Below are 19,638 nucleotides of genomic sequence, written 5' to 3'. Positions count from 1 at the left end.
GTCCTAGAAGACGTTTTTCACAGGCCTTGCGGCCACTGGGCTGAACGCCCTCGAGTCCGCCAAAGCTGTTCCGGAGCCCCAGACAAGCTCCCAGGTGAGCGATACCCCCGACGATGCAACAGGTCTTATGGCATTATACCCAACATTTCAGTCACCGACCACGTCAACAAGTGCCCCAAGTGCAAGATCGACCTTGACAAGATCGCCAGCACTCAAACAGGTATGTGGCTCTCATGCGGTATTGACAAAGTGACCGGTAAACCCTATTTTCGTGAGCGCAACCCTGAGAGTGAAGCATCAAAGAAAGCTCGAGAGAGAGCGAAGGAGAAGGCGCAGGATAGTAAGCACTCCTCACGGCGTGCGGCTAAGAAGGTGGAAATACCTGTGAAGCCATCACCTCGAGTGCACACGCCACTGAAGCCTCGGCCAGAATCTAGACCGGTCACACCTTTGAGTCCTACTTCGGAGTTCTGGTGGCAGAAGTCTCGTGAGGAATCATCGCGGACGTACAGTCTTTCATCTAGCTGGTCTAGTCATGGGCACGCAGAATTGTAGACTTTGTTTGTGGTTGTACAGATAGTAAGGTGAGTCTCGTAAATGCATCAATTTGGGAATTCCGACACGTTCCAACTTCGTAATGCAACAATGCAAATCTCTTCGTGCATCAGGATGTCGGTAATTTATTCAGGGTGTGTCAGGGATCGCCCCATCGTAGGCATCTGGCAGATAAGATCGCTTGTTCTGAGGCCGCAATGATACAGCAGAAATATTGCAGCGGGGTTCTTCAAAAACTGTCGCTTTGTACTCAACAGCAGAAGAGGACGAAGTGATAGTTCACATTCAGAATTGCTTGCTTGGGTCTTATCTATCATCATACATCGTAAAACAGCGCATTCTATATGATCAGTTTCTATATTCACACGAGGGTTCAAATCTAGAAGTTCTCCTTCCCATAGACAAACCTGAAACCCGTCTTTCGACCAGGTTCGCTGTACATATTGCATTTCACATGTAACTGACTTCCGAGACCTATCATACGTGAATTAGCCAGCGCACTAGAAAATACGAGATGGATCTGAGATAAGAGCGAGTGACATACCTTTCGGTCCACAGAAGAAGACACCAGCTTCACCTGGACTATGCAATTTCTTGATACCGCGGAACACCATATCCCAATTTGGACGGCCAAAGTTGGTAGGCGTGTGCAGACCTGTGATGGCGTCTGACTGCGACGAGTTAAGCATGATGTTCTGAGCATCGGCAGCTGAGATCTTGGCTGTGAGGTACTGAGAAATCAATTAGTACAAAACTACTGCAGGAGCGAAGCGGAACCTTACAGCATGTATCTCGATATTGTGCTCCTTGTCCTGCTCTTCAATGGCTTGTAGTAAGCTCTTGAACCATTCTAGTGTGCCAAAGTCCCTGCAAACCCAGAAGAAATACACCTTGCGTAGCCGAGTTCGAGAATCAGGGCTGGTACTGTTCATTCGATACCATATGCTCTTGAGAATGCTTGCGAACGGCGTTACTCCGATACCCGCACCAACGAGCACTGCAGTCTCGAATTTGAAGACGTCTTCTGAGGCAGAACCGAAGGGACCATCGAGATAGACCCTCGGGAGCATCTTCTGTAAACCACCAGGCGCCATTGAAACGACACGAGACTTTGCTCTATCCGCACGATTCCCAGCAAGTTTAGCATCCGGCTCACAACCGAGTGCCTTTCCAAGGGCTTTTGTAAAGTTACCGACCATACGAACATGAACTGACAAATGGTCTTCGTCTGGAGCCGAAGTAAGCGTGAAAGGATGGTATTGCCATATCGACACCTCAGGACAGCAAAGAAAGATGTACTGTCCAGCTCTCATTTTCGTTCTCTCCTTGTGAATCTGAATCTCAACAACATTACTCGGGTGCTGGATGACTTTCGTGATAAAAGTTTTGTGCCTGCCACGAATCTCCCGCAGGATACGCTCAAGGAGGTAAGCGAATCCGCCGTACATCCAGTATTCCCAAAATACACCAGTGCCAGAACAGAAGGGAGCTGTGTCGCTCTTGATCATACAGAAATTACCATGCATAGCCCAGAAGAGAAAAAACACGATGAACAGATGGTGAACTGACCAAAAGCGTTCGTAGTTGGCTCGCCGTGGCTTCTCGATTGCAGTGGCTAGCATGGCCATCAGGGCGAAAAGCATGACATATCCTGACCAGCCAGGCCCGGTCAAAAAGTTGATCTTCAGGAAGCCCACGAAGCCGAGTTTCTGTTTGGCAGCCAGTTGCGCGAAGTTGTTCCAGTGCGCAATTGTGTGTAGCCATGTAAAGAAGACGATAGAGTAAGCCACCAGTTTGTGAAAGGTGATGTTCTTATCGAATTGGATGATACCGTTTAGTGGAGTCTGTCGTAATAACGAGATCAACGTGCGACAGACTGGAAAGAGGACCAGCGCTATATCGACGAAGAGCACTAATGCTGCTGCCCTCGCAGTAGGGTAGGTAAGGCCGAATGTTGCCCTGGGTCCTGTCAGGTTGTCCTTCAGCTGGTAGTGAACGAAAGCGAATGTGAAGATCATTGCATGGACAAGGATGAAAACTGCGACTGATATCCGTCGTGAACCCTCATTGACCATCCATCTGTCCACCTTTTCCAGCAATGTCAAGTCCCTAGGTGCTTCACCGCTGACCTCTCCGGAGAGCAGGAGTCTGGAAAGAGGTGTCGTTCTTGAGCGCTCGCTGAGGTTCGAGGTCGTGGAATAGGTGCTGTCTGCTCGGGCGAGAGGTTTCTCGAAATAGTATCTAGGAACCAGATCTGATTCTCTGTTGTTTTGCAGCGTTTGCAGCCATGGCTTGCCGTCTGCCATCTCGTCAAGAAGGTAGAGGGTAGCGGTATTCCCAGTCGTTCACTGTTCGGGAGCGTGAATTTGCTACAGTCCTAGAATGTTGATATCAGTAGTAAGGACCAGCCTCAGCGCGTATGGCGAGATGCGAGCAGTCCACAGATATGCTTTTTGTTGTGTCTTGCACCAGGCAAGGTTGGGAGGAATGAACGTCAGTCTGTGAGTCAGTTACAAGCTGCGCAGTTTGCAGAAAGAGAGGCGCAACATAAAACAGCACGTGAATGGAAAGGACATTGGTCACGCTGTTAGAAGAGAGGAACCACATCACGCCATCACAAAGTGGTTGCAGTGACAATGCGAGCATGTCTGCCGCGCAAAGGAGGCGCTCGAGGCGAGCAGTAGCACAAGATGGAGTGTTGAAAGGGCGATAAAACCTTTGATCCATAACAAAGCTGGTTGGTCAAATCCGTAAGGAAACATAGAACCAAAGCAGTTGTATGGACCAGGGGAAGTCGAGGATCGGCGGTAGCGAGCGTCTATGCTGGGAAGCTACTGCTCCGTTAATCCTATTGGTCGTTCGATTGAACTGAAACAGCAAGGAGGTTGACGACGTCTCATATTCTGCATCTTGGCGGATCGGGGTAAATCTGGCGAGTTTTCTGTGTGAATCTTCTCTCGTGTTCTTGGTTTCGCAACACAGTCTGCTACACTCTTCCGACGACATAAAGACAAAAGTCTTGGCATGGTAGAGATGTGGAAGTCGTGCCCTTCGAGAAGAGGCCGGATTCTCGAAGGTGATGATAGGGTAACACATGCAAGATATTTCTCGACAAAGGCAGCAACAGCAAAGAAACGAGATGGGCATGTAGATATCTTGTGGCTGTTTAGGTCCTGTCTTATACCACCCTGCGGGAATCGGAAACCAAGGTACACTGTCTCAATTCAATGGTAGACGCGACTTTGGAAACACGATACAACTGGAACAAGAGAGATCACAACCACATTCGAATCCACGAGTTTTCTGGTGTAAAGAGCAGAGAAACAATCACTGATAGCACGTCGAGGAATGCAAGTACAAGTACATCGCGAACTAACAACATGAACCGGGTTCGATGGCAGTAAGTCCGGGTCGCAGACTGTTCCACTTCGACAGGTGACAAAGACTGATTCCAGGACAAGATGCTGTGTGTAAAATCGTGCTTATCTCTGATGAGGGATACCACCGAGTAGATTTCCTTTCCACCTGCCGTTGAACACCAAATTCGGAGCTTTAATGGTACGAGTGCCAATTTTTTTCGTGTTCATATGCGCTTCTTAGCCAGCACTATACGCAATTCTAAGCTCTCGCAACCCCATACCTCTTGACGTCGTGAAATAAACCTGTATCATACTGCACTCCTCGACTTCATCCTTGTCAGGCTAGATTGCGAATTTGCGGGTCCATTCTCTTGCCGTGGCTTCGTATCTGGCTCGGTCCGTCTTGTAGACGTGTGCAATTTCTGGTACAAGCGGATCGTCCGGGTTAGGGTCTGTGAGCATGGAGCAAATAGAAAGGAGTACTGAGTCTGTTAGTACAAGCAATTTATGCAAAATTGACGTTGCCCTTACCCTTCGATATCGTGAGCGCCGGGCTCCATTGGTCTCGTAGGATGTCCAAACAGATACTGCCATTAGAGTTGATGTTTGGATGATAGATTCGAGTGGTGAAGTTGACCTTTGGTGGCTTGAACGGGTAGTCGGTCGGGAAGTGTATGGCCAGGAAGAAGACACCACCCTGGAAGGGGCTCTCGGAAGGACCCATGATCGTTGCTTGCCAGTGAAATAGGTCGTCGCCCATAGGACCAGCTGAGCATGACGAAGGAGGATCTCTGATTCAGTGTTAGTACTTCCGGCCTGTAGAAAAGCGGTACAACCATGATATCATGACGATCATGGTTGCAGCGGCGAACGGAAGGGCGAGATACGTACCGGCCAAGGTCTGTAAGTTCTTTGTTGATGCGCTTCAACGCCATATCGAGGGGAGTTTGTGGTGGTAGACTTGTGAGAGTCTGGTCAGTGGTCTTGTGACAGGCTTCTGGATTGAGTCGCAGGCAGGCTGTGGGATGAATTAATCAAGAGTTGACTCAAGAACTGAGGCGGCAAATCCTTACGTCGTGTGGTGCAGAACTGGCGTGGTCTTCAAGTGATAGGCTTTATGACTTTGAAGTTAAGAGGATCAATTGCTTCAGTTGCAGGTTGTTTGGAGTCAGTGATTGTCTTCTAAGTGAAAAGTAGAGTGTCTTGAAGTGGAGGAAACAAGAGACACAAAGATGACCGCAGCGCCAGCAAGTGGCATGTCACAACCAACCCACGACAGGCGGGTCTTGTGTGGCTAATCAGGCGCACAGCTCGGCCACTTGGGCACCGTTTGGAGCGCGGGCTGATTCTGGTTAGGCAAGCTGAGGCAATGGCCGCAGGAACTGGAAGGTGCGAGTACGATGCCGACGTGAGGACACTTTCAGACCATCCATTGTCCTGTGTTTGGTACGTATTTTGTATATGCTTTACAATGCTTACATATCGTCCAACATCATCTATACCCCGTCTTGTGTTTGGATATCCAATGAGTTCTTTCAGAGTCCGTCCTAGAAACCGTCGCCACAGCATGACAAAGACAATATTGAAACTTCAGAACACGCTTTTGACATTTTTATTCGTTCTGCCGTACACTACAAGGCGACCAAATGAGTTATTCAACGTGTAAAATTCTATTCAGCTGACATATCATACAAATGCCTGCATACCAGTAATAGCCCTTCCTATGACAAGTGCATGAATGTCACTCTGACCTTCATATGTCTGAGTTACAAACAAATTTGATACGTGCCGACCGATATGATATTCATCACTTACAGCATTGCCACCAAAAACTTCCTGAAGATGTCGAGTATTGATCAAGGCTCGATCGCAGTTCTGTCGCTTGATCATGGATATCATCTCTGGAGCAACCTTTCCATCATCCTTGAGTCGACTGACCTGGTGTGCTGCGAGTAGACCATAAGCTATGTCAGTGCTGGCATCGGTCATCTTCTTCTGAACCAGCTGATACTTCGCAATTGGATTGCCTTTGAATTGTTTTCTTTCCAAAGCGTAATTTCGAGTGCGCTCGAGAGCATCTTCGAGCGCTCCCATAACTCCCCAAGCTATTCCAAGCCGGGCTGAATTGAGGCATGCAAATGGACCTTTGAGACCTTCGATCTCTGGGAACATGTTTTCTTTCGGAACAGGGCACTCGTCCAATTGAATCATACCAGTCACCGACGCTCGCAGGCCATTTTTGTTCTTCAGCACAGGTGTCTCGAAGGTTCCGGGAGGGCACTGATCTCGCTCAATGACAAAACCTCTTATTTTGCCAGTCTCTTGTAGCTTAGCCCAAACAACCGCGATATCAGCAATTGGAGAGTTTGTGATCCACGTCTTTGCACCAGACAATGAGTAGTAGCCCTCCTTGGACGGATGAGGTTTGGCTGTAGTTTCCAACGAGCCAGGATCTGAGCCATGGTTGGGCTCCGTCAGGCCAAAACATCCCACGAGTTTCCCCTGTCCCAGCTTCTCAAGCCAGCGGTCTTTCTGTTCTTTCGTCCCGAACTCGTCTATAGGTCCCATGACTAGAGAGCTCTGCACAGACATACCAGACCTGTAGCCCGAGTCAACTCTCTCTACCTCTCTTGTAATGAGACCAGATGCTACACTGCTCACTCCCGCACATCCGTAACCTTGTATCGTGGCACCCAACAGACCAAGCTCACCCATTTCTGAGAGAATTTCTCGATGGTAGTGCTCATTCCGATAAGCGTCAAGTACTCGAGGTAGAAGCTGTTCCTGGCAATATGACCGTGCTGTCTCTTGTACCGCTAGCTCTTCTTCGGTATACAGGCTCTGAGAGTTCAATGAATCGTCCCATTGAAATTTTGCAGGTGTCGAAGCATGTCTTCGACCAACCTCGCAGACAGGACGCCGCCTCGAGATTTGCCGCGTTGCTTGACGAAATGCTACGCGCAAAGACATTGCTAGTATTTGGTGACCTCGCTAGGAAAGGAACAGAGGTGAGACTGGTTTTTAAGAAACTCGTCTTCTGTTGACGTTGAGTGAGCAGTTTGCGCAATAAGATTGCCTACTCGTACATTCTGAATTCACTTAAAATATTGACTTAGATGCAGAACTCACTAACGCCCGATGGAACCGAGGCTCGATTTGATCTTCTTAGCCAATATGTCATCGCTCAAATCCGGACTGGAAAGGGAAGAAAAGCGATATCTACCCTGCACACCACTAGTGGTATGCATCTTACTGCTACACCTGAAGTATGCGAAGTAATTGAGAAGGGTCCGTGAGCATGACCGCTGGCAGGAGTGTGCCCACAGTAGTGCACCAAAGCAATCTTATCTTGTCTGGTGCGGGCCGTACAAGTAGTATCAGAAACCGACTTCGCTGCCTAGATGCCTAACTGCATCAAAGGCAAGAGCTCACGTCATGCGGGCAGGAGCGCGTGTCGGCGCGTGCTCTCAGGTCGCGGTCAACCTTCACCTCTTTTTGTTTCTTGAGATTGCCAACTCAGGTGAGCCACCAAGATGGGTATCAAACGTGAGTGCTTCCAAAATTTATGGAAGAACTAATACTGACGGGCGCATAGAGCTGTTTCAAGTAATCTCCGAAGAGGCACCAGAAGCTGTCAAAAATGGCGAAATCAAAAATCACTTTGGCCGCAAGGTCGCGATCGATGCATCAATGAGCATTTATAGCTTTTTGATTGCGGTAAGATCAGAAGGTCAACAATTGATGTCCGACACGGGCGAAACCACGTCACATCTGATGGGAATGTTCTACCGCACACTGCGTATGGTCGACAACGGAATCAAACCTCTTTTCGTCTTCGATGGTGCTCCACCCAAGTTGAAGTCTGGAGAGCTAGCAAAGAGATTCGCACGCAAGAACGAAGCTAAAGAGCAACACGAGGAAGCCAAAGAAACAGGCACGGCAGAGGAAGTCGAGCGATTCTCCAGGAGAACAGTCAGAGTCACGAGGGAACACAATCAAGAATGCCAAAGACTCTTGAAACTGATGGGCATCCCATATATTGTTGCTCCAACAGAAGCCGAGGCTCAGTGTGCTGTGCTTGCTCGAGCAGGCAAGGTCTATGCCGCAGCTTCTGAGGACATGGACACTCTGTGTTTCAACGCACCTATTCTTCTTCGTCATCTGACCTTCAGCGAACAGAGGAAGGAGCCCATACAAGAGATCCACCTAGAGAAAGCACTCGAAGGTCTACACATGGAGCGAGAACAATTCATCGACATGTGCATTCTCCTTGGTTGTGACTATGTCGATCCTGTCCCCAAGATTGGCCCCAACACTGCATTGAAGCTTATTCGAGAACATGGCACCCTCGAGAAAGTTGTTGAAGCAATTGAGAACGACCCGAAGAAGAAGTATGTCATGCCGGAAGATTGGCCCTACCAAGATGCACGAGAGCTTTTCCTGAACCCAGATGTCAGATCAGCTGACGATCCGGAATGTGACTTCAAATGGGAAGCGCCTGATGTTGAGGGATTGGTGCAATTCCTGGTTCACGAAAAGGGATTCAATGAGGATCGAGTTCGAAATTCTGCACAGAGGTTGACAAAGACCACCAAAGTTGCACAGCAAGCTCGTATGGAAGGCTTCTTCAAACCAATTCCAAAGACAGAGGAGGAAAAGGCCAGCTTGAAACGCAAACATGATGAGAAAGTTGCCGAATCGAAGAAGAGAAAGAAGGAAGATGCAAAGACCAAGAAGGACACGAAGTCCAAAGTACATGGAGCAGCTTGAGTCAATTGCTCTGTAATGGGCTACTTGGTGGTCATTATGTTTCCATGGCAGCAAGGTGTTCGGCGTCGCAAAATGCTAGACAAGGTTCTAGTCCATTCTATCGGTGAGGTACTTTGATGCCTGCTTGAGTGTAAAATAGTATGAGCTCATTAAAAACCGTGAGCGGGCTGCTTGAAGTCACTCGATTGAACGATCAGCATTTCTAGATGAGCTCCGACAATAGTGTTGTCCGCGTGCATCTACCTACAATAAGTACAGCAGATACTTACGTCACGTTACAACTTTTCATTTCTTGTTCTGGTCAAAATGTGACCAATGGTCGACAGATCAAAAATGTCGAGAAAGTGAAGAGAAATAAAACGGGAGAGACAAAGGGCATAGAGGCGTGCGAATAAACTGATGGAGTCCACGGACCCAATGGGAATTGAAGCTTGAAATGCGACCAAGATCAATCGGCTTCTCTGGGCAGTCATGCTGATTGGCTCCTTCCGCGGGATACCATCTCAGATCAACTGTCACGAGCTAGTATAAACATGACATCTTTCCCCGCCCGCGTCGCCCAACGCGTCTCCCTCGAAGTCTCTCCTTCTTCTCCCAATTGCTGCTCAACCCGACTGCTTCATATAGTGCTATTGCCAATTATCATATCCAGGTCGCTTTCCAATTCTCTATCCATCCATCTCAATAATTTCATCTCAACCCGACAATATGCCTCCCAAGAAAGCCGCCAGCACTGCCACTGCCACCAAAAAGGCCGCTGCCGCTGCCCCCGCTCATCCTCCATTCAAAGGTGAGTCGCCTCACAACCATGGAACATGATCGCAAGGCAATCATTGTTCTGAGATCGCGTACCAATACTGATAGCTCTGATATAGATATGGTCAAGGATGCTATTGTCAATGTAAGTCAATTGTCTTTGCGCCCGAGCATGTCATCACTATGCACAAGTCTCTATCGTCCATATCAGTCATCAAGACTTGTCACCAAAGTCTTTATTGGACACTATTCACACAAGCGTTGTTGCTAACGTGTCCCTTGTGTAGCTCAAAGAACGAAATGGTAGCAGGTATGGCATAATGTCACTGTCTTCACTCTTTACTAACCTTTGACAGTCGCCAAGCTCTCAAGAAGTATGTGCGCGCGAACAACAAGGTTGATGCCAATGCCGCCGGCTTTGATCGTTTCTTCAACGAAGCCATCACCAAGGGTGTCAAGGCTGGTGATTTCGAGCAACCCAGAGGTATGGCATCACCACGAGAACAAATCAGACGCATTGCTCATATAGTCACAGGGTCATCCGGTCCAGTAAAGCTGGCTAAGAAGACACCAAAGGAAGCACCAGCACCAAAGAAGACAACTCCTCCTAAGAAGGAGACTAAGGAGGTTAAGGAAACCAAAGAGCCTAAACCAAAGGCTGAGAAGAAAGAGAAGGAAGCCAAGCCAAAGGCAACTGCAACCAAGAAAGCTGCTGCTCCAAGGAAGGCACCCACCAAAGCAACGACGGCGAAGAAGGCTGCTGCACCAAAGAAGACCGAGCCCAAGGCCAAGGCAAACAGTGCAAAACCACGAGCGAAGAAGGCCACGACCACCACTAAGACAGAAGCTCCAGTACGTCGTGCTCTTTCTGCTTGCCGCGTCCACGATTACTAATTTGGATACAGGCACCAGCTGTAGTAGATACACCATCAGTGCTCAAGAAGACCAAGTCCGGGCGTGTAGCCAAGACGAAAGCTCCAGCAAAGACCAGCAAAGCCGCCACGACGAAAAAGACAGCCACACCTAAGAAGAAGTCGACGCCCAAGAAAGCAGAAGCTGCATCGTGATTACTTCTCGATGTTTTGCCTCGACATTCGCAACGACTTTTATGTATTTGATATCTTTGTCATGATGTATGTATGGAGTATGAACATTCTGATGGAGTATGAGCGATATAGCAAGCATCTTCGCACTTTGAGCCAGTCAGCACGATGTGTTCAGCGACAGTCATGTTATGGTGTGTTTCCTGGTCATGGTTGAACACAGGAGACGCAAGGTACATGGGACAAAGCTCGAGGCGCTGTTAGTCGCTCATTGATGTTCAGGTGATTGGCGTTCGTGGGGTATCGGTATATGCTTCAAAAGCATTTGCCTGTTCGAGGCTAGGTTTGTGGTGTCATCGTCTCCGACTTGACACTTGATGTATGGATTTATTCCTCAGCAATCACAATATTGAAGAAAAGAGCGCTGAGACCTGCAATTGCAAGACACTGGTTTTGCATAGCGTTTGTGCTGGTTCTCGTGTGTTGCTGCTGCGTCGTTAGCCCTGCTTGAACAGACGTATGGCTTCGTCTATGAGACATCATCACGCATACTTTGATTTTTGAGAGGCTGCAGGAATGACTCATCTAGTGTTGGACGTCCATCGGGCAGATAGTCGCGGCAGTCCGAACGGCTATAGATGGTGAACCTATACTGTAGGCTGCTGCGCATGCATTTAGGTCATGCAGAGCACGCGTGCTAAGTAACCCCGACTTTCAGCAGCACAAGGATTATCTATGGCTTTAGATCTCGACAAGCGAATCGTGACTTTTGCCGACGACAAGCATTGCTCCTTGATTTCTCTCTTGGACATGAGACGTTCCGGCCCGGTGAGGCAAGCAGTGTGGACTGCTGCCACACTCGAAGCCACAACCTAACTTGATTAGGAACATGGTCAGCCTCGACACCAGCCACAGATTGACGACGCCGCCGGGATGGCATGAACGGAGGTGGCAGCGAAGTGAAGGTGCTAACAGTAAATGCGCTGGCCAAGCTTCTGGCTCGTACCTGCTGAATTTAGTGGATGTGGAGGGGAGTGCCTTCGCAAAGGTACGATGCCTGTTTCCTAGTGTGTTACCTGAGGATACACGAAACAGCCAAGTCGCGCACGCTTTGTCATCAAGAGTTGAGGCTCTGCGGTATTAACAGGCGAGATGATGTACTGCCACACGGAGCTTGCTGCGAGTACTAGTGAAGCCGTGTTTTGTCGAGGTCACAGTACTATGGACAAGCAACGGCCACGGCCCACTTGGTATATTGTCGGCCGTCTCTGTGAACCATTCGGAACTCGAGAAAGCTGTCTTTCAGCTGACCCATAACTTTGGGTCGGTACTTCATCCAGGATCACTATATGACGCGAAACAGGGTGACCAAGTTCACATCGTGATCGAACGTATGTGCATTTGTCAACACGAGCAACGAGTAAGACAGAAAGTCGCTCAACCTGCTGTTCGGTACCATCGTTATCCCGTCTAAGGTGCCCATGAAGCACACTTTTTGTCGCGCTGCAAAAAGTCCTAAAATGGGATTGGTTGAATAAGTTCTGTCGGACAAAATGCGCCTCGTTGGCTGCACTTCTGGGAACTAAAGCGTGATGGCGCGATCCTATTTTCCGGCGGTTCAATTGGTCCTCGGGCAAGCTTCCCAAACTTCACCTCCTCTGGCCCCAGATTTTTCACTCTGTCTTCTCCATCTTCACCATGTGTCCAGTGTATCCTTAAGCAACTGCTCAACACAGCCGCTATTGTTCGAGTGGGCTTTCTGTTTGGCCGTGCTTCAGAGCTCGACGGGTCATCTATTGCTCGAGAGCGATGCTTTTTCCAACTCGATGTGCTGGTCCGGTCCAGCTGGTTCTTGCTTTGGGGCCAATACCTTTTCCTTCTCCCAGTGTTTCCAACATTCCAGGAAGGTATTCCTGAAAAGGAAATAACCCCATGCAATCCCAACCCATGAGTCTTACCTTATTCGCCTGTCCCTTTGTGCCTTGTGAGTTCCATTCGCGAAATTGCAGAGCTAAATTACCAAAATCCGTCGCCTTGTTACATCATGGGACGACACTTCCGCCCTGCATATATCTGCAGCTGCCTGCTTTCATATGATGCACAGGGACTCCTGATCCATTAGGCTGCAGCACACTGCTTCCACCATCTGGTCGTATCTCTAAGCACGTACACTTATCCCTGTCCTTGTTCAGCGAAGCGGACACCTCGTTCATACGGACACTCTGTTAGCCCGGAGGTTACTGATCAGCTTGTCTGGCCATCAGCAAGTCAAATCTAACCCGCAAGCCTTTTTGCGCCATCCGTCCAATACGGGAGTTGTCTAAAAATCCATTGAGATCGTCATCTACTACTAACGCAGGTCTCCTGCAAACTTCATTGGCACATATAGCAAGCGCCAATACCACGAGTCCAGTTTCCCATCATTGCTCATAAGACAAATCTTTACAGCAACAACAAGATCTTATTATCCGAGCTCAGGCACGGAAGACGTGACGACCACCATCGAGGATCTCATCACCCTGGCATATATGTATGTCAGGAAGACGTCCTCGTTGCAGCTTCGAAGAGTATAGACAGTCTAGTCCACTCATCGAAGATCGTGAACCCAAGGTTGGTCGACAACCATAACTTTACTACCCACGAGCTCACGCCCAAGCCCAAGGTACACGGTATCCATCGACGTCGAAGACAAACGGTTGTCTTTCAAAGTGTTGTCTGTCACAGACATAAAGAACGCGTAGGACGTTCAGCATTGCCTCGTCGTCATACGAACAGAGTACCTACTCCATCCCCTCCACCACGGCGAACCGTTGCGCCACAACTCGTATCAGCTGTCGAAATGTCGCCAACAGATTCTCCAGCTTTTAGGCCAAAATATGTTCCGCTCCCTGAAGTGCTTCCTCCGGAAGATGAAAGGATACAGAAGGAGACAAAATCGAGCAAGGACAAGCCGTCACCTAAACTGCACGTCAAAACTCACAAAACTCACAAAACTCACAAGCCTCATAACTCTTTTGACACTGGTTATGGTTCCGGGATCTCCTCTCCGTGGTCGGTTGAAGACCGTTCACCAGATCAATATCCTCGCAATCCTCAAAGTGCAAAACATTCGGGTAATAGGACCGCGCATGAGATGATTGACGGCAAGCTGTGCAAGGTCATCTACTCTACCAAAGACGGCAAGCCTATCCGCTACGTCAGTCGCTCCTCAGGCTCTCCTAAGAATGCGGATTATGTTCAAGAAGCACCAGAACGGCTGGCAGAACCTTACAGAAATAAATACAAGGCAGTCAAAGAAACTTCCAGGGTGCTGCAAAAAGCTCTTGCGGAAGAAACCGATACAGCTCGGTACAACTACACTGCAGCGAAGCAAGAAGAGGATGCTCGTATTCTAAACGCATCTCGTGTCAACGAGCTCGAGTCTCGCCTCCGAGCCGTGACGTTGCAGTCGCAACTTCTTGAAGATCAAGTGGCTGACGCTGAGCGGAAGAGACGAAAAGCCGAACGCAAGCTTGAGCGGAAAGAAATTGAGGATGAGCTCAAGGTGCGCAGAGAGGAAGCCAGACGTCGCGAAGAGATCCTCGCCAAACAGCAATGGGAACAGATTGAGGCAAGCACAAGTCCCATCCAACCATCCAGACGTCGACCAACACTGCCTCCTCTCGTCAGTCAGGAGGACAGAAAGCCAGCAACGAGACGAGGTGCAGGCACTCTCGCGACTACAGGCTATGGCCAGACCACAATGACCTCTGCCACCAAATCACCGAATATCCTCGCCTCCACAAGCCCCTCCATGCAGGCTATTTTTGAAGCACAGCGAGACTACGACGAAAGCCGCGTACCAACCCACAACGACGAGGATAGGCGACTCGCCACTGATACCCGGTATGGCTATACGAGCAGAAGCAATCGAGACAGAGACCGATCCAGGCGTGATAGCTTCTACAAATGAGTGTCGGCCACTGGTAATTGCCTACATACGTTTTAGACACACAAGACACATCGCACATAAACACAAATATAGATACAAGGAGCCTCACGGCAACCGGGAAAGGTTGGGAAGGAGTTTAGGATTATCAACCAGGTTTGTAAATTTTCACTTTCAGGAGTTCGAGGTATCTACTTCAAAGGGCGGTTTGATGGCGAAATACAACACAGGGCAAAGGAGGCGTTTTCTGTTTCATGTCTTCAATCTAGATACCCAACCAAGAATCATATCTCAGGCCGGCACAGAGCCTGAGGTGAAACAGGTGGCGTTAGAGGGAGTTGGTTTCAGGGTAAAGGATAACATACAATGATAACTTCACTTTGCATCAATGCGAATTCGAGTTCTTTCCCCCAAAAATCTGGAGTAATGTACTGGTTGAGTCCTCTTTGTGACAAGAACGAAATACGAGCTGGACTACTGTTAGGCGACAATGAACGATGAAAGGGGGGGCCAAAAAAGGTGAATTGATCAAATGGTGCTGCCTTGTTTGTCGCAGATCCTTCCGCTTTCAGTGACTTCGAAAGATGGGTTACGAGTGGGAGGAAATTGTCAAGAACTATGATATGATCGTATAGCCTGTATACGGAAGCCTGTGCTAACAATCGACTTTTACCCTTGTTCACCTAAGTGAACAGAGGTTTGCTCCCAATGCACTTTTAATTCTTTAGCTTGCGTGATGGAATGAATTGAGTGAACCTGGAATTATGCTGCCTAGACCGTCTTTTTCAGCTTCTTAAGAGCGATGATCGTGCGGACTCCATGCTTGTGTTGTTACGTTATAAATCGTGAGAGGTCCGAACCCTTTCCTCCAAAAACCATATGTTCGAAGAGGAGAAGAAAACCATGTAAGATTACCTGCCTAAAAACACCTGTGCTAACACCGGAGTCCTAAAAATCTCCAAGGAAAATAGTTGGCGTGCTGCTGTGCAAAATGAGATAGAATAGCCACACAATCAGGCTGTCTGTACTCCCCGACCACGTCATATACCTTCGCTTTCCTAACTATGTCCCTGAAGACTATCCCGCGATCCCAATACCTTGCCCGACATGCTGCATTGGACGCATTGGCAAGCTTGAGCTAGCCTTCCGTTTCTCCGCAGTGGATCGAGGAGATGTCGTGCCTGAAGCGTCGCCACTTCTGTTCTCACGATCTGAAGCCGTAGAGGCCTTCTTGGGAGTGATTGGTAAGGTCAGAGAGAAGCCAGTCGCATTGAGATCGTGTTCATCAATGGCGCTGCTGTTGCTTGTTCGGACAAGATGCTGGGCTTCTTCCATGAGCATGCCAGGGTCAACTTTCAAACCAAAGTCCATTAAGAAGCAAAAGCCGATCTCGAGACGAGCCAGCTCAGGTTCAGATATGCCTCCAACTTTTGCAAAGCGACCATGTGGCCAGCTCAAATCCTCCAAAGCTTTCATAGCTATTCTTAATCCTGCAAGCAGTAACCTGTGAGCGTTGCGAGGCGTGACTGGACAGATTTTTTCTTTGATTGCAAGATGTGTGATGTAATACGAAGTCGCAAGGTATACCGCAGTGGACATGGGACAGTATTTGTGCATACGTGATAGGTAGTCTTCGAGCGAAATAGGTGGGGGCCGCTTTGAATAGAATTTCCGCACGAGAGCAGCATACTGCACTGTGGCAGGCTGAGAAGTGGTGCCGTGTACAATGGGCTCGTGTATATGTGCTTCTGGTGAACCGATAGGTGTGCGCTGAAAAGGCACCCCATCGATGTGCTCTTGCCCATTGTGTGAAGAGAAACCAGAGGCTTGGAGAGCTTGCTTTCTCGGTACGGCTACAGGCTTATCGCTCGTGAATGAGGGCAGCGGTACTTCGGGGCTTCTAATCGCTGGTGTTGGTGGGACATCACCAGTCATGTCCACGAGGAGCTGAGTGCCCCTGCACAGTAGCTTCAGAGCGGCGACAGGGTCGAGTGTAAAGATATCAACATTCTCAGGAGTGAGATGATCGATGCCCTCGAGGTCAGGACTCTTGATAGATGGCACAATGCCTGCATCGTTCGATGGTTCGGGAGGCGGAGGAGGAGGGCCAACACTGTCCTTTGCTTCCTGCGACTCTGACTGAGGACTTCCCATTGTGAAGTCGACTTTGCTGCTTCTTCAGGTATTCCCAACTCTTTGTTTTCGTGTGATCAGGCAAGGCTGCCGTTCGCAACTATTTTCGTCAACCCAATCGTTTACCCACATCATCTTCTGCGGCTATAAGATGTGCCCTCGACTCTCACGATTGTCGCATACTTTTCGTCGGGCGGCAGTTCAGGCGCAGCAAGACTTGGTTGCCTTGATTGGAGATTGCTACCAAGCTAAACTGTCGACGGATGTGGCTCTTCTGTTGTTAATCGTGGACAAAGACGCCACTGCTCGAGCACGAATGGACAGAGGACGTGTCGAGTACTCGTGATGATCGTTAGATAGCAAGTGGGATAGTGGAAACAGGTCAAAGTCTAGATCCACGGATCAGCATGGAAATGTGTATGGCGCGTGTTAAAATTATGCGTGTCATGCAGCTGACCTCAGAGGCGCTCAAATTATGTCTGTCACTCTGTAGATTTGTCTTTGTTACGGAATCAAGTCCCAGTTCGTTCGCCTCATTGTAATTGCTGCAACAAATAAATGGGTCCTCCGTCGTACATGAGCCGTTGGTCGGTGAGCAGTCATTGATTTCGGATTTGAGAAAACTTGGGCCAAGCTTTGGAGGCTGCTATCGATTTCAGGCGGGGGGTTTCGTTCCTGCCCGCTGCAGACTGCTATAGAAGTGGCTCTTACGCAGTGCATACTCCGTAAGCGCTCACATCGACTTGCACCGTTCATCAACTTATCGATTGGCTAGACAGCTATAATACGCACTGTCTTCATCTTTGCTAGCTACATTCTACCTCATGACTTGTCTCCCATCAACATTTTCTTAACCATTGCTCGGCAAATAGGATGGTAGAAATCCTTGTTCTTCTCAAACGTCTCCGTAGCTAGCTCGACGTCCATGATAATCAGATGTCGATACAATGGTCTGACAAACTTCATTCTTCCCACCTTTCCAAGCATATCTACAACATGACCTTTGATGCTAGTATCACCACTCAAGAGTGCGACTTGGTAGTATCTTGAGGAGACCTCCACGTTCTGACTCTCCCGCAGCGAGTACGTACTCCCGAGGTATCTCGCATGTTCAACAGGCAGTGGTTGCGGGAACAGGAGCATCCGTTCCAGCAAGACCACAAGTTGATTAGCAGACCACCCCTGGATGTCAGAGGGTTTGGGCGTAAAATCGGAATTTTGATCTTTCGTAAAGCGCTGCCATTGGTCTGCTAGGGCATAGACCTCATCCACGAGGGACGTGTCATAATCAGGCTTTGGTGGATATCCCGGCTTATAGAACCATGTGTCCCAATCAATGTTCTCGAGCTTCTGCGAGGTTGCTTTATCGTACTGGAAGAAATCTAGCAGTGTCGTTTTGAAATCGTAGCTGTCGAGAGACTTCATGCTCCATGTCTCGAAATAGTGAGGAATAAATTTGTCGAATTGATCCTGCCCAATCAATTTCTCGATGTAATACAAGAAGACAAATCCCTTTTCGTATGGGACACTGGAGAATGCATCGTCCGGGTCTTTACCTTTCAGGTCGACAATGAGCTTCGTGAATTCGTGTGTTTCACCAAAGTTTCTGATTGAGTCGGTGAGCGCTGACCAGCCGATGATGGCACTGAAGTCGCGCCATTTGTCACCGCCGTGGATAATCGCTTGTATGCGGCGCTCAAGATACTGTTGTTTGTTAGTTCAATCCTAGCAACAACCACATGCGAACCAGATTCGAGATCATGTACATACCGTGGTCCACCCCTCATTAAGCCAGAAGTGTTCCCAACTAGCATTTGAAACCAAATTGCCAGACCAGCTATGACTCAGTTCGTGAGCAACGACATCAACGTTTTGCCGGTCGCCAGATATGATCGTAGGCGTGGCAAATGTGTAGATGGGGTTCTCCATGCCGCCATAAGGAAACGAGGGGGGTAGCACCAAAACATTGTACTGTCCCCATTTATACGGAAACACAAGCGATTCAGCGGCCTTCAGCTGCTTTTCGGTGTCATTCTGTAGCTCCCACTTACAGCCTGCAAGCTCATCTGGGCCTGTCGCGACCGTACTTCTTGGACCTATGGGAGCGAATGCGATATCACCGCTTGCAATTGCAAAGAGATAGGATGGTATCGGTACTGGTTGTGTAAAACGATACGTCTCAAGCTCTCCATCTGCTGAGGCCTGCTTCGGATTTGACTCTGCTGGAATACCAGAAGCAACAACGGGAAGTGGTGAGCGGATGGTAAAGTCGAATGGCGCTTTCACGTCCGGGGTATCAATATTTGGAAATATCGAACGAGCGTGGATAGCCTGCGCTTGGCTGAACATGTACGGATGGCGCTTGTTGGACGTCTGAGCAGGTGTCATCCATTGGAGAGCTGTACATGCCGCGGTGGTAGCGAAGTCTATACAAACATCGACCTCTGTGTCGTTTGGAACTCCGTCGTCGAGATATATCTTCAGAGCACTACCGTACGGCTCAAGACGAGGACCAAGCTCGAACTTATGCTTCTTGCCATTGACTTCCACGTTGTCGACCTGAACGTGACTGCTGTCGAGCAGGATCTCCTTTGTTTCTGCATTAGTGATCGATTTTAGTGTGTGGGTCACTTTCCCTTTTAGGATTTGCTCATCGAAAAGAATGTCAATCGAAACAGCTGTTCGGGTCGTTCTCCAATTGTTGTAGTTTGACAATGTATTTGGGTCTCTCGGGGTATGTATGATTGTGTCAGCCATTGTGGTCGTGAAAGGCTTAGCAGTTCGTGTTGCTTGAAACGAGAACCTGGGGGCAATACGATTTCGGGTTTGTCTCAACGTGGAGAAAGCAAGCGGCAGCATGCAGTAACGTTGAAGACAGGCGCAGTTGTGGTCGTCTTCCAAACCGATAGAGATCAATAGAAAGGCGTGGTGAAAATGGCGACAAGAAGAATGTACGAGGGAGTGTTCCCAGAAGTACCTCTCGCTAGTAAACACTGCTTGGTAGACTAGTCCTATTTGTGTCTAGCCGTTCATAGATATCCGTATCGTGATTCTTTTCACATTCATGCCTATTTGTCGCTATCGTTTCGGTCCT

The 19,638-nt window shown here is 48.8% G+C and overlaps 8 protein-coding genes across 8 annotated transcripts; 3 read left to right on the top strand and 5 right to left on the bottom strand.

Moving 5' to 3' along the window:
* Positions 1–934: 934 nt before the first annotated feature.
* LTR64_004383 (uncharacterized protein) lies at positions 935–2,861 on the bottom strand (the record flags this gene model as incomplete). Its single annotated transcript, XM_064898730.1, has 3 exons — positions 935–1,029; positions 1,100–1,286; positions 1,338–2,861. 3 exons carry the CDS (start codon positions 2,859–2,861, stop codon positions 935–937), a joined length of 1,806 nt encoding a protein of 601 aa, XP_064754687.1.
* Positions 2,862–4,256: 1,395 nt separating this feature from the next.
* Positions 4,257–4,849, bottom strand: UBC4 (Ubiquitin-conjugating enzyme E2 4; the record flags this gene model as incomplete). Its single annotated transcript, XM_064898729.1, has 3 exons — positions 4,257–4,396; positions 4,446–4,705; positions 4,806–4,849. 3 exons carry the CDS (start codon positions 4,847–4,849, stop codon positions 4,257–4,259), a joined length of 444 nt encoding a protein of 147 aa, XP_064754686.1.
* A 751-nt stretch (positions 4,850–5,600) lies between these two features.
* LTR64_004381 (uncharacterized protein) lies at positions 5,601–6,884 on the bottom strand (the record flags this gene model as incomplete). The annotated part of the gene is made up of 1 exon (XM_064898728.1): positions 5,601–6,884. One exon carries the CDS (start codon positions 6,882–6,884, stop codon positions 5,601–5,603), a length of 1,284 nt encoding a protein of 427 aa, XP_064754685.1.
* A 563-nt stretch (positions 6,885–7,447) lies between these two features.
* FEN1 (Elongation of fatty acids protein 2) lies at positions 7,448–8,684 on the top strand (the record flags this gene model as incomplete). The annotated part of the gene is made up of 2 exons (XM_064898727.1): positions 7,448–7,460; positions 7,510–8,684. The coding sequence occupies 2 exons, from the start codon at positions 7,448–7,450 to the stop codon at positions 8,682–8,684; spliced, it is 1,188 nt and encodes a 395-aa protein (XP_064754684.1).
* A 708-nt stretch (positions 8,685–9,392) lies between these two features.
* Positions 9,393–10,507, top strand: LTR64_004379 (uncharacterized protein; the record flags this gene model as incomplete). The annotated part of the gene is made up of 5 exons (XM_064898726.1): positions 9,393–9,474; positions 9,560–9,585; positions 9,728–9,750; positions 9,797–10,292; positions 10,346–10,507. The coding sequence occupies 5 exons, from the start codon at positions 9,393–9,395 to the stop codon at positions 10,505–10,507; spliced, it is 789 nt and encodes a 262-aa protein (XP_064754683.1).
* A 2,815-nt stretch (positions 10,508–13,322) lies between these two features.
* On the top strand, positions 13,323–14,435 carry LTR64_004378 (uncharacterized protein; the record flags this gene model as incomplete). The annotated part of the gene is made up of 2 exons (XM_064898725.1): positions 13,323–14,368; positions 14,414–14,435. 2 exons carry the CDS (start codon positions 13,323–13,325, stop codon positions 14,433–14,435), a joined length of 1,068 nt encoding a protein of 355 aa, XP_064754682.1.
* A 1,053-nt stretch (positions 14,436–15,488) lies between these two features.
* Positions 15,489–16,565, bottom strand: LTR64_004377 (uncharacterized protein; the record flags this gene model as incomplete). Its single annotated transcript, XM_064898724.1, has 2 exons — positions 15,489–15,901; positions 16,031–16,565. 2 exons carry the CDS (start codon positions 16,563–16,565, stop codon positions 15,489–15,491), a joined length of 948 nt encoding a protein of 315 aa, XP_064754681.1.
* An 801-nt stretch (positions 16,566–17,366) lies between these two features.
* Positions 17,367–19,301, bottom strand: LAP2_1 (Leucyl aminopeptidase yscIV; the record flags this gene model as incomplete). Its single annotated transcript, XM_064898723.1, has 2 exons — positions 17,367–18,248; positions 18,315–19,301. 2 exons carry the CDS (start codon positions 19,299–19,301, stop codon positions 17,367–17,369), a joined length of 1,869 nt encoding a protein of 622 aa, XP_064754680.1.
* Positions 19,302–19,638: the final 337 nt, after the last annotated feature.

This window comes from Lithohypha guttulata (genome assembly GCF_036872675.1).
Source record: "Lithohypha guttulata strain CCFEE 5908 chromosome Unknown scaffold_3, whole genome shotgun sequence".
NCBI classification, from domain to species: Eukaryota; Fungi; Ascomycota; class Eurotiomycetes; order Chaetothyriales; family Trichomeriaceae; genus Lithohypha; species Lithohypha guttulata.
Note: the sequence above shows the minus strand (reverse complement) of the source record. Positions and strands in the feature narration are given on the sequence as shown.